The sequence below is a fragment of the Pseudopipra pipra genome, chromosome 1 (assembly GCF_036250125.1).
Source record: "Pseudopipra pipra isolate bDixPip1 chromosome 1, bDixPip1.hap1, whole genome shotgun sequence".
Classification (NCBI taxonomy): domain Eukaryota; kingdom Metazoa; phylum Chordata; class Aves; order Passeriformes; family Pipridae; genus Pseudopipra; species Pseudopipra pipra.
The window spans coordinates 83846796-83859469 of record NC_087549.1 but is presented as its reverse complement, the minus strand read 5'-3'; the positions used below and the strand labels follow the sequence as shown (position 1 = coordinate 83859469).

Here is a 12674-nt window from a genome sequence, read left to right as displayed (position 1 = left end):
ACAAGTACAGGTGTAATTTCCCAGAGGCAGACTGTTACAGTACCGCAGAATCATTTAGAACATTAGACATAAGAGCGATCATCTTAGTTATGTTTGAAAAGATCTAAGATAACACCTTATGACAGAGAGCTTCTTCAGTGCTGTATTAAATGACACAGGGTCATTAAGTACACTCACATATATGCCCAGATCACAAACAATGAGTAAATTGTATATCCTGCACAAATCAACTGAGTATGATTTAAGGAAAAGATTATGTTTAAGATCCAGATCTGTCACAACAGAATCCAAGAAAGTATACAGGTACCTATAACTCACAGTAATTCGCTTCTTGTTTTGCTTCCTTTAAAGAACACACTGTTTCCTTCCTATAATTTTTGGGAAAATACCCACAAACTGCTGTGTTTTCAAACCAAGCTTTATATATGAAAATGCTAACTAACATATTTAACTTTTAGAGTAATCATATATATATGAAGTGAACTACATGCTCAAAAGAAGTCATTTTAATTCACTCGAGTTTATGACAAGATCAGAATATGGCAAGCAAGCACGTAAAAAAAAAAACCCAATCACAAGCAAACTTTACCTGATCATGATTTTCATCTGAAAATGTTATTGATGTAAGCTTGTAACTATTCTTCAATAAAAATTCATTAACTAGGAAGTTTAGAGCTCTTTTCTCAAGAGGTCTGATTGGCTCCTGGAAAAAAAGAAAACAATACACTACATCTTTGGTTCATCTTTATTCCCGTCATAAAGTCCATGCAAAGCTCAGTTATCACCAGCCACCTACCTGAATTTCAGGACTTGATTTATAATTTTTTCGTTCCTGCAAAGGAACTTCATTTTCTGGGGAGGAAAAAAAAGTAACTAAATTTTACTCTCTCATAGAGTATGAGCTCAGCTACTTCTACATTGTTCAAAGTAGAGACTTAAGAAAAGGTTTATGTACACCACCTGCAGCCTGAGTCAGGTTGGCTCGAAGGGCCTGTATGGTCTCCTTGGCTTTCCGTAGTTCAAACTCCAGGACTGGACAGGGATTTGGATTAAACATACACAGGCATCCAACCAAGGCAAGGGAAACAAAAATAAAATATAAAAAGCAAGGATGGGTGTGAAAAAAAATATACTGTTTGTATTAAACAGAAAGCATGCAATCTTTATGGAACTTATGAACACATGCAGCAGAGTTGGTCTGAAAGCAAACTGGTGAAGATTTTCCATAGTTTCATTGGCCTTAAGTTAGCTAAATCAAAATTTCAAGCTGTCTGACAAGGACTCGCTGTAGGGTTTTGGGATAGTATCTGGGAGCTGATATTGTCAAATGTTTTGATTTCTTGGGGCAAGGGGAGTATACAGGCAATCAGAGCACAGATCTAAAGGAAGCAAATAGGTGCTGTCAGCAGAGGAAGCTGTCTCCATGTAGCAAAGCTTAAACCATGAAGTGAATGTACTGTCCCATTGAGACTACAGACTTCTAGAAAAAGTTATACACTAAAATTTTTGTAGTTTAAAGGGGAGATTTTGAAACATATTTTATTTTACTGCACAAAACAGAGTAGTTTTAAATCTCTATTTAAAAATAGAAGAGTCTTAGGAATACCCTAGAGTTGATTAAGATTTTGCGTTCAATTGAATACATTGAAGAGATGCACAACCAAAAAAAAAAAAGCAAAAAAAGCAGCTCTTCTACAGTACTTATAAAGAAACCTGAAACAAAAAAAGCCTTTGCTCCATTATTCTTAAAAGTTTATCGTGATTCTAGACTCTACAAGACTTTAAAAGATCTAGAGTCAGCTTTAGAGTCAAAAATATGTAATTCTAGCGGCTGCTATCACCTACTTCTCCTCTCCACTCCCCTGGTCACTGTTATGTGTTTCTCATGTTCCAGTGTTTCCTCCAAAAAGGGCCAGTGGTGCTTTGTTTGCACTGGGGTTTCACGTGTTTTGATGTTGAGGTCATGTATGGTGGCTTAAATTTTAAAACTCTGTACTTTTGCAAAACATAGAGCAAATATTCTTTTAATAGCCATTTACAATTAGACCATCTAAGGGAACCCATTTAAGGAATTACCAGATAAATACATGCATTTAATTAATTCTCAGATTAATCTAATCACACTCAAAATATACAGTTACCAGAAAGAAGGACTCTCATACTTAACTAGAAAAGATGAGCACAAGACAGCTACAATACTGAACTGTTAGATAGCCTATTCAGAATATTTTACTGTCTACCTTATTCCCATGCAAAAAAACCCCATTGTAGCTGCTTCTAATAAGAAAATATCAATGATACCTTTAATCACTGCCTGGAAACAATTTAACACGGACTTTTGAAACATGTACATAGAGGACAATGCATTGCAGAATCACTGCATTGGCTCTAGATTGCATGAAATGCTACTGAAGGTTGCAAATAAAAATGTTTCCTCTTTTGAGCATCTGTCGCTAAGACTTTTGATAATTAGCACGCATGGAAAAAAGATTCACTCAGTTTGCAAATTATCCATAAAAACTGAAGGAGTAACTACAGTACACCACATTTGCTACATGAAAATAACTAGTTTGATGCACAGAATTTTACTGCAGCAATACAAAAGCGCAACTGAGGATACAATGAATAAAATATGTAAAATCTCTCTAGTATTCAGCAATGCTGATCTGCAAATACTTCTGTGCAACAAAGTTAGAAAATACTCTCATAGTTAAGTACCTAATTTTAGCACTTCCTTGCATTTGAGTTACTTATTCACAGTTACAATTCTAAGTTGTAAACTACTAATTTGTTAGTTTTTGAAAATTGTAAAGAACTCAAATTGAGTAATTTTTCTGACAGAAACGACTATGTGTTAACATTTTACTCTTGTAAAATATTTTCAAAGACCAGAACAGTTGCAGATCAGGAGTGCCCTGCACTAGAATGATATAAATAATAAAAAAAGTTAGAAAAACAACACAAACTATAAAAACTCAGGAAATCCCATTAAGGAAAATAGGAATAAGACATGTCTGAAGGCGTGGAAAGCCAAAAAACTCATGTCAGACAAACCCATGTCAGACGGCAAGAATTAATTTTTAGTGAACTGTGATGATGCTGAAAATTCTTAGACGCCATTAGGACTTTATCCATTCAACCTTAAAAGTAGATGACTCTGCTGCATGTTTTTCTGTTACACAGATTCTAGACATGGTATATTTGAGAAGCTGTCACTTCGCAGCCACACAGCTCTACTACAACACAGCATTGTTACAGTTGTACCTCATCTAGCCTTACTAATGCCACCATTATAATTGCCACCGTACAAACCTGGATGATTTCGAGTCGGTCACAAATTTAGCTTATATTTGAAGAACTTTGTTTGTATTTTTGTTATATAAGCATAAATACCTGTAAGTATCTATAACATAATTTCAATCAAATGTTAAATTATGATAAAAAGGTCTTTATTTTAGAAGTTATACTGAAATGTGATCTTCTACCAAAATCTGTAATGATTTTTAACTCAGCGTGTGTACTAATGAAATCAACACTGGAAATCCCTTAAATAAAAAGGCAACTTCTAACCCCGTTCTTTGTAACCATTATCAAGTACTGACTTTTAACATAATAACCTGATCTGTCTCCCCTTCTCCTTCTGTTAGGAAGCTGTAGTACCTTAGAGAAGTTACACCTTCAAAAGCATTGATAAAGCCAGCTAAAGTTTAACTTCATGCTCAAGGGAGCTGATAACATGTAGAACTCATTGCACCTGGTGAAGGAGCAGACACTCCTCAAATGATACACAAAAGCTTTGCTGCAGATGACCTTGGAAAGAACCCAAGTGACACTCCTCTACATCAGGAAAGCAGAGAACAGAAATTTGGAGCCTTGAGCTCAGTTTATCTTCCTGCCAGGAAAGGGCATTTCTGAACAATCTGGCTTGCCTTAGGGGAGACAAATTGAAATGGATCTCTTGCTTCTTATTTATAAAAAGAACTCTAATCGCTACATCTACCATTCTGAAAAAAAATTAGACTTACTCAAAAAGTGAATCTTTCAAGTGAGCAACCAGGCATTAGATAAAGATTTTCAGATTAGCCATTTTTACATGATTCAGTTTTCAAGAAGCTAACCTAACACACCTTAAAAGAGAAGTGCATATCAGGAGTAGCTTGTCTGCTGAGCTTTGACATTTAAAAGTGAAGTTTCCTCAAGGATCTTATTCTATTCACTCATATTTGTTAATGACTTCATAAGTTTTTGGATCATAGGTTGAGAAGACAGCTATAAAAAACAATCTGAGATTTGGGATGGAACAAGCTGAAATCTACATGAACAGCAGTCTTGCGGGGGCAAAGCCAAAAAGCTGAAGAATTAAACAGTATTTCTAAAATTTTTTCAATACTAGCTTTTGTATAAGCAGTATTATTTCCAATTAAACCAGAATTTTACATTTCACTTATGAAATATCTTGTTAGACTTTTGCATACTTCACTATGAAGTATTTCAGACGACAGGAGAAAGGTAGTTTTGTGTTGTGAAGCCACAAGACGGCATTCAGACATTTTCTTTTAAAAGTAGTTCTCCTCTGAAGTATCAAGGGCCCCTGTGCTTACCTAGTTTTCCTCAAACTTTCATACTGTTACAAGCTTTGTTGTTGGTTCCTTAACTGTTATTTTGAGATCTTCCTCCTTGCAAAGTAAATGTAGAACTCCAGATGTCCTAAATCATGCCCTTTAAAACACGTATGATATCCCATTACATTTGATGGATTTGTATATACATTTTGAGTCAATCAGAAAAGATTTAAATTCTCTGACAATAGTTAGCAATGAAGCCACTATCACAAACATACTTCAGGACTTAAGGTGTCCAAAGTCTCACTTTCCTGAAACAAGCACTAAGAAGAAAAGCAACCTTATTTACAGTTGTTGTGAAACACTTCAGGACATAACACAAATAGACCTGAACCAGAAAGTTGCATTACAGCATGAGATATGACTACCACACTACAAAGCTTAAGACCAGCATGAGAGTTCATGAGCAAGATAATGGAGAACTTGTTGCCATAGTGGGAAGCCAACACTTGACTCGGCAACCTCATTAATGCTTTTGAGTTAATGAGACAGGACCAGATACAGAGAAAACCTCAACTACAGCAGACTTTTCTTCAGGTTCAACCCTTGGAGACCATCAACCTGGAACGAAATTCAAGAGGCTTACAACTGCTTCACAGGGCCTGAGACAGGAAATGGGAAGACAAAACCCATTTTCAGGATAAACAAACTGTACACATAGTGTTAGCACATGACTGTTGTATTACAGATGCCTTTTGGGTTCTGGTTTTTTGGTTTTTGTTTGTCTGTTTTTTAAGATTTTCCTCTGATTTTGATTGTGCACAAGTAACAGTAATCATTAAAAAAAGAAAATAAAAATGTCTATAAAAAGCAGAAACTGTGAACCCAAGTCTAGATAAATGAAATTCTCAAAAATAGTCAAGTGGTTTTTGAGCTTGTCTCTTCCCTTCAAATCCTGACACAGACAGTATTTCATTCTGCTAATCAGAGATACATAGTCTAGCCAGAAATCGATGCTAACATAGGGAGATCTGAGAGCATAATTGATTGAAATGGAATTTGACTATGAGAATTAACTTTATTATCATGAAAAACAAAACGTGTTTTTAAAATTATCAGATTCTTAGAATAGTAGGTGTGAAAGGTAAGTTAGCAATAATAAGGATTCTGAATTATGGAAAGTAGGGGTTTTAGATCACAAGCATACTTGTGCACATGGTCAATTTAAGATGTGGCAGAAGATTCAGTTCCTTAGACTGAATGTCAGATGACCTATTTAAAGCAAATGCTGTGGGTATTTGACTTCAAGTTAGGTATATTCCTATTCCACAGGAAGGGAACAGGTTTTCCATTCCCTCGTTGTTTTATGAAAATTAGTATTTGGAGGAGGTTTTTTAACCCTAATAAATCCTTCAGTACTGAGTTTATCTTAGCAGCATTTCAAGCACTGAATACATGAGTTCAGATTCAAGACTTATCAATCTTAGAGAACAAGTTATTTCCATCTAGTAAATTGTAAGCTGTAAGGCTGCAAGTATTTTTTTTTAACTCTTAGTGGATTACAAATGTATTATCCAAATTGTTAGAAAGCTCTCATTTTCATTAGGATTGGATAGATAATGAAGAATGTTTTCTAAAGTGCAGTTAGTTTTCTCATGCTTATCTACATCCTCAACTTGCATCTTTTTAGTCAAGCTCATATCATCACAGAAGAGACTCACTTCGCTTCCTTCGATCACACTTCCCAAAAGAAAAGTTTACACCAACTCTTCAAAATGTGTTTACTTCTATGTCAAATTTTGATTCTAATGCCAGATGGAATGAACTGGGCTAACAGTTTTGAAATACTGAAATAAATTTTAAATTCCTTTTGACTTGGAACCAGTTTATGGGTTACATTTAGTGACTGATGTGCATTTATGTCCTATCTTTCATTTGACTAGTGAATTGATATGGAAATCATGCATTCTGTCCAAACTGTAAAAAACAAAGATAGCAGCATGAGAAGGGTGCTTACAAAAAGAAACTACTCAAACCCCACTCTGAGAACTATCAAAAGGAAAATATGGCTATTAGATCACGGCCTCAAGCTTTCACAACAGATTACAATGTTATCTCCTAATCATCAAAGCTCTTCACAGCAAAGAAAGAATTTGAGAAGAAATAAGCAAAATGGACTTCCATTTAAGTTTCAAATTGCATTTGCAGCTAAGAACTATTTCAAAAGCAGAAGTTATAAGCCAGAGTTTGTTCTAAGAAGGCACTAGATATGCAAAGTTTTTGAAACCTCTGCTGTCATAATTTTTTCATGCGCAAATTAAATACTTATCCATTTTCTGAAGTTTATTTCTCAGAAAGATTGCTTTAAACAGAACTGAGGCAAAATATTTTAAGCAATTATGACTGAACCAGAATTTTAAGTAGAAATAGGATATTTTGGAAAACTTTGAGTCTTCATGAATATCCAGAAATAATATTCCAGTCTTGCTTTGTTCAAATTCTTATGACGCTTTTTGAAAACTCTGGGAAAAACATCTCCAAAGGGACATAGAAATGTAATGTAAATATCCAGACATATAATTTCTTTGTCGATTACATATGACAGCAGTCAATCAACTATACTGTAATTGTCCAAAATATTGATCTATTGTAGGATTACTTAATTGAATTTAATATTTATTTTTAGGGTATATTCATTTCATACTGGGAGCAATCATTATTTTGTTATTAATGTTCCATCAGAAGATTAATGGTTCTACTGGATGTCAATTCTGACTGGGAATATACTTTCTATAAGCACGTCTAATCCAATTCAGTTACTAAAGACAGCACTAAGCACAGATCAAACTAGCTCTCTCAGTAATACTATTGACAAGTAATACTGTCTAGAAACAGGAAAATCTACTAAGATGATGAAAATAAATAAAGTATTGGAAATTTGCTTGTTTCTTCCTTGTATTCCAGGACACAATTCACAAGCACTTGGGTTCCTAAAGCAATTTGCTTAGAAGATTAATTGTGTATTTACAGCTACTGCCTCCTTGAAACAGACTACTTATATTGAAAAAGAGAGTAATTAGTAATAAAAATCTGGAAGTTTCCATATAAATTGAAGAAGACTAAGTCCCTATAGTTCTAGACCACAGCACCAAATACCTGAATTTGCTTCATGTTCATGAATTTAATCCAGTCCTTTAACTCAGTAACACTGACCAGGTAAGAAAAGTTAGATTTTCCTACCACTTTTGTTTCTTCTCTCTGGTTCAATACTGGTTGCCATTTCAGACTAACTGAGAGAGAAAAATTTCTGAGTCAAGATCCTTTTCAGAACTGTTTCATCAGCCTTTTTGTTGCTTAAGAACATGACAGTGCTTCTGCTAGGAAGCTGGTGGTTCAGAGTACAGACAACAGCATTGGAACAGAGACATAGCAGCTTGTATTATTTCAGGTTTCATAAAGCTTGACTACGTGAGCAGAAGTCCCAGCATCGACAACCTTCATGTACTTGTGATATTAAACAGCATTAAGTGACAAGAAGTAAACAGAGTTCTGCAGCAGTTTCTAGAGAGCTTTATTGGGTTTCTCTACAGAAGCCATGAATAACTTAACATCTGAACTTAGAAAAAAACCTGGACTAGAGAAATACGGTTCACATGCAAAAGAGATTACTAAAATAATCTCAAATATAGAGAGAAGGTTCTGCCTTTGGTGAGATAAAAGATCCTGAAATTAAAAGTGCCAGAGGCCCCTAAGTTCAAAACAAGAGGCAAATAAAGCCACTTCCTTAAATCATTCTTACACAATCAAAGAATCAAATGGGAGAGAAAAGCACTACAGTTAAGATTTGTAGCAAAAAAGATTTATGGAACTAAGTAAATCCCAAATTCGCTCTGGGTTTGGAAATGCTTATTTGACTGATCTACATGAAAGCTATATTTGAGAGATGACTCGAAAGAAATTTTTATATCAGAAATCTATCATCCACGTAGTAGTCACAGAATACTATGTAGAATATTTTAGCATATGTTTCAGCTAGAGAGTAGTAGTCAGTAGACAATATCAAGATACAGTTCTATTGTCAAAAGCTGTGCACAATATTTAAGTATACTGCTTATTTCTACCCTAGCGATATCTGGAATCGTACAGAAGTACACCTGACTGAATATTTAGTTATTGTAGTAGAAATGTCTAAAACATGATATCATCAAGTGACTAGTTAAACCACTACAGTGAAGTCTTGTCATCTTCAGAAATGTTAATTTAAATACACTTATGCTAGAAACAAGTCTAACAGTAAAATTAACATTCTAAGATTCCTAAATCATACAGAAAACTTACCTGCTACTCTTTCGTCTGTTTCCCTATTGCCATCATCAGAGTATCTTGCAAAATCTAAGGAATCAAGAGTACTGATGCTTCCAGCGCGATCTTAAAGGGGAGGAAAGAAAAAAAAAAGATATCAGAAATAACCCTGAAGAGCTGCCTGTCTTTGACAGAGAAAGACAACACATTATAAATTGAAGGCTAAGTAAGTTCTGCAAGACTGAAGTTTTACTGCATTTTCTAAAAGTGTCTCTAAGTAAAGACTACGTCAGAAAATTTGAACAAAAAATACAGCATTGCAACAAGTTCACTGAACAGCCTGTAAGAAATTCACTTTTGCTCCCCCTAAAAGGTGGTGTTTCTACCTTGTACGCAGCAGGTGAGGAGCACTGTAGTGTAGCGCTTCCCCTTTTACACAAGGGCCAGGGACCTTGGCTTGGACATGCAGGTGAGCACTCACAAGAAACCAAAGAGGTACAAACTGTTGTGCCACAGGTTTCAAGCAGTTCTGTTCCCATTCTACAGAAATTTTTAACTGCCCCAAATACGCTACTTCCTTTTCCCATTTTTTGTATTTTGAGGCATGTTACCATGACCAAATACTTTTCTACATCTCCTGATCTAGCCACTAACTTCACTATATACCCACTTAATCAACGCTTACCAAGAAACATTACCTAAGAAAAGCAAAGGAAGTACAGTTCATGCTACTGCAGGTGTAACATTCGCATTCTAGAATTAAATTCTTAATTTAAAAAAAGAAAAATGAAAACATTCAAGAAATTCAGTAACAAACACAAGGTTTTGATCTGATCCTGACATTTTTCATTTCAGGGGAAGGAGAAAGAAAAACGATCAAGCAAAATGTAATTTTGATAATTTCAAGTCTGTTGATGCACACATTCACCTTTTTATCAGAAAAATGCATAAAATACTCAGTAACAGAACTCAAAATAAACTGAACATGTTCCTAACACAATTGAACATGCAGAAATTATATTAAGCACCTTAACATCTTTCCCCTCCCTTTGAAATTAATTTTTATGTAGCACTTCAGAAATAAATTTAATTACATTAGAGCTGTTGTCACATTAACAAAGAACAAACTCCATAGAGCTGTCAAGAAAACCTCCTAACTGTCAGTGGAAATAGAAGTAATTTCATCACTTGTCAGTCAAATTTTGTCATGACTAACATCTCTAAGTATTTAACCTCTCCTCTCATTCTGCATTATGTAAAAGAAGTTTTTTGAAGGGTTGTTTTTTTTATTAATTACTTTCTTTTGTATATTTATGCCTAAGTTGTCCCGTAAGGTCTTGTGACATCCTCTCTACATACAGACCAGCACTGGACTGAAAAAAGAACACCTGGATTAAGACTGATTAAAGCATCTACACTGAAAAGCTACAGAGAATACTAAATTTGCCAACTCTAGCTGAGTGACACGGTACCAAAACAAAAGTGCCTGGCAACCCTAACTTGTTTGTTCCACGGACATAAAGTATATGGCAGTATATAGTTTATATCTAATAACAGGGTTTTTTTCCTATTACTATGCTTTCTCATCCAAATAAGGACTGTTGCTCCTCAATGAGTGTCTATTCAGTAATTGGTTTTAACCCTTATTTTTCATATGCAGATTCTGGTCTTTTCTACTGCATTTTTTCAAGACATTATTCTGATTTAATAATTCTCTCCAGGCTGTTCTATAGCGCTTAGCAGCACAGTACAAACTCTTCTTTTTATGGCATCTTTGCAAAATGGACTGTTTTGAAAATAAACCAGTGGGGAACCACATTGAGTGGTTAAGTCAAAAGTAAACATGAACTTTGCATGCACAGCATGAAAGTCTTGAGAGTTGACTTTCAAAACACCCAACACCTTGATCAGTATGTACGGCTCCAAATTATTTCTTTGGGAGCTGCAAGATAATTTTTTGAAATCCAATTCAAGACTCGAGTTAAATAAACAGAGATCCCAATGAAAAGCTGATGTTTAAGAAAAGTGAACCAGTCTCATATAGTATTGCTATGGCAAAAACAGAAATACAACTGTTTCGTCCTACAGTCTTGCCATGTTTGCAAGGTAACAATCAGAGAAACAATGCTCAAATTTTCAGGTAAAGTCAACCACATCATCATTACTGAAGCACCTAAAGCCATAGGTAACACCACCTTTTTTTCCTATGACTAATGGCCCACTTTTGAGGCAAGGGCTCTCTCCTGAAAATTGATAAAACAAATCCAGCTATAAAATACAAATGTACTTGCCAAAGCAGCCAGAAAGTTCTTGAAAAAACCTCCAAAAAACAGATGTCTAGAAAAATGCATGGGGGTAATCACAATCTTTGTCAGGATGTACGAAATGGAAGCTGTTTAAGATGATACCAGTGGCTATGAATCCAACAATTTGCTGTATCAATTCGTTCTACAGCTATTACAGACCTAGAGAAACTGAACACCAAGGGTTTTTCACCATTTTAACACTCAGAAACGGCCTTATGCACCACATCTACATGCACAGCAGCAATTTGTAGGGTTGAATGTTCACCATTTAGGTTTCTCTTTATCACTATAGTGTTCACAATAACAGCAAACATTTGACACTTTTCATACAGGCTGATGTTACAAAGATTCAGATTGATTAAACAAAATGAAAGTCTGCTGAGGAACACCAGCCTCATGGCCTGTTTTCTGCTACGATCATTGTACTCTCCCAGTAATGCTGATCCTCCTTCCCGTTACAAAAAAGCATAGCCCAGCTATCATCACCCCCCCAAGCATGCTGTCATTACTAGAACAAACCAATTTGGGTGCTAGAAGTCATTATGTCCAGTGTTCAGTCTGAAGATAAGGTTTAAAATGAAAAATGTCTTTATGTATTCCATTGGTGGAACCTGAATCTACACAGAGAACTACCTACAGCTATCCAAACAAACAGCTGAAGGAAATGAAACAGTAACAAAGACAACCTATACATACATACAGGCTGAATGGTATCTTCTCTATTGAGTGTCCCACTAGATGACATATACTGCCAAATTTCAAGTTATGAAATTACAACTTCCACAATGCAATGCCAACTAAATGGTCAGCTTATAATGTATATGTAACATTATCTTATAATGCAACAAGACTTTTACCACTGCTTTGCTATAGGATACTGCCTTTAAAGTAAGTGGTGTGGCTAAAGAAGTGCTTCTTCATGGCAAGAGGCTACCAGTGCTGAAGCACTTCAGCTGAGACACCTCCTGGGAAAAGGGGCTCCACAGGCATTAATGAACCATTGATGCCAATTTTATGCCCCAAAACAAGGCGCGGAGAAACTGCTCAGAGACAGAATTTCAGTCTATAAGCAGGAGGTATTTATTTCACGGCCGGGGAGCAGCCAGGTCGCCCTGGACAAACTGCTCCAACTCGAGAAACACACAATCCAACTTTTATACACTTCTTGCTAAGCAATTACATCATATATTATGAATATTCATTACATTGCAACATCTACTTTTAATATTCATAACAGGTGGAGTTGAGGCGGAGTTAGAGGCGTGGTCCTTAATTTGGGGAGAACTTCGGTGGGAGTTCCGGTCTTCCTTCATCATGAACCTCGTGTCCTTTTCATCATCATCCTCCTAAACTTTTGAACCTTCCCTAATTTGGGTAGCTTCCTTATGAATTTGGCAGAGAGTTTCGGTATTTGGCACCAATACCTAATTTCTTGGCATGTCCCTCTCTTTATCTCTTTGGTTTCCTCCCCATATGTCTCTTTTTGTGTGTACTAGCATTTTCT

At 35.6% G+C, this 12674-nt stretch overlaps 1 protein-coding gene across 7 annotated transcripts in view; it reads right to left on the bottom strand.

The window, feature by feature from the left end:
• Positions 1-12674, bottom strand: part of RELCH (RAB11 binding and LisH domain, coiled-coil and HEAT repeat containing) — an 85328-nt gene that overhangs the window by 50121 nt on the left and 22533 nt on the right. For 3 of the 7 annotated variants that reach the window (XM_064662480.1, XM_064662499.1, XM_064662516.1), the window contains exons 2-5: positions 8901-8990; positions 961-1032; positions 797-852; positions 590-703 (exon numbers count right to left, since the gene is read on the bottom strand). In XM_064662480.1, the coding sequence (XP_064518550.1) occupies positions 590-703; positions 797-852; positions 961-1032; positions 8901-8990 (332 nt within the window). Of the gene's footprint in view, positions 1-589; positions 704-796; positions 874-960; positions 1033-8900; positions 8991-12674 lie in introns of all 7 variants that reach the window. The other 4 variants (XM_064662469.1, XM_064662490.1, XM_064662507.1 and 1 more) reach the window with 2 other exon arrangements.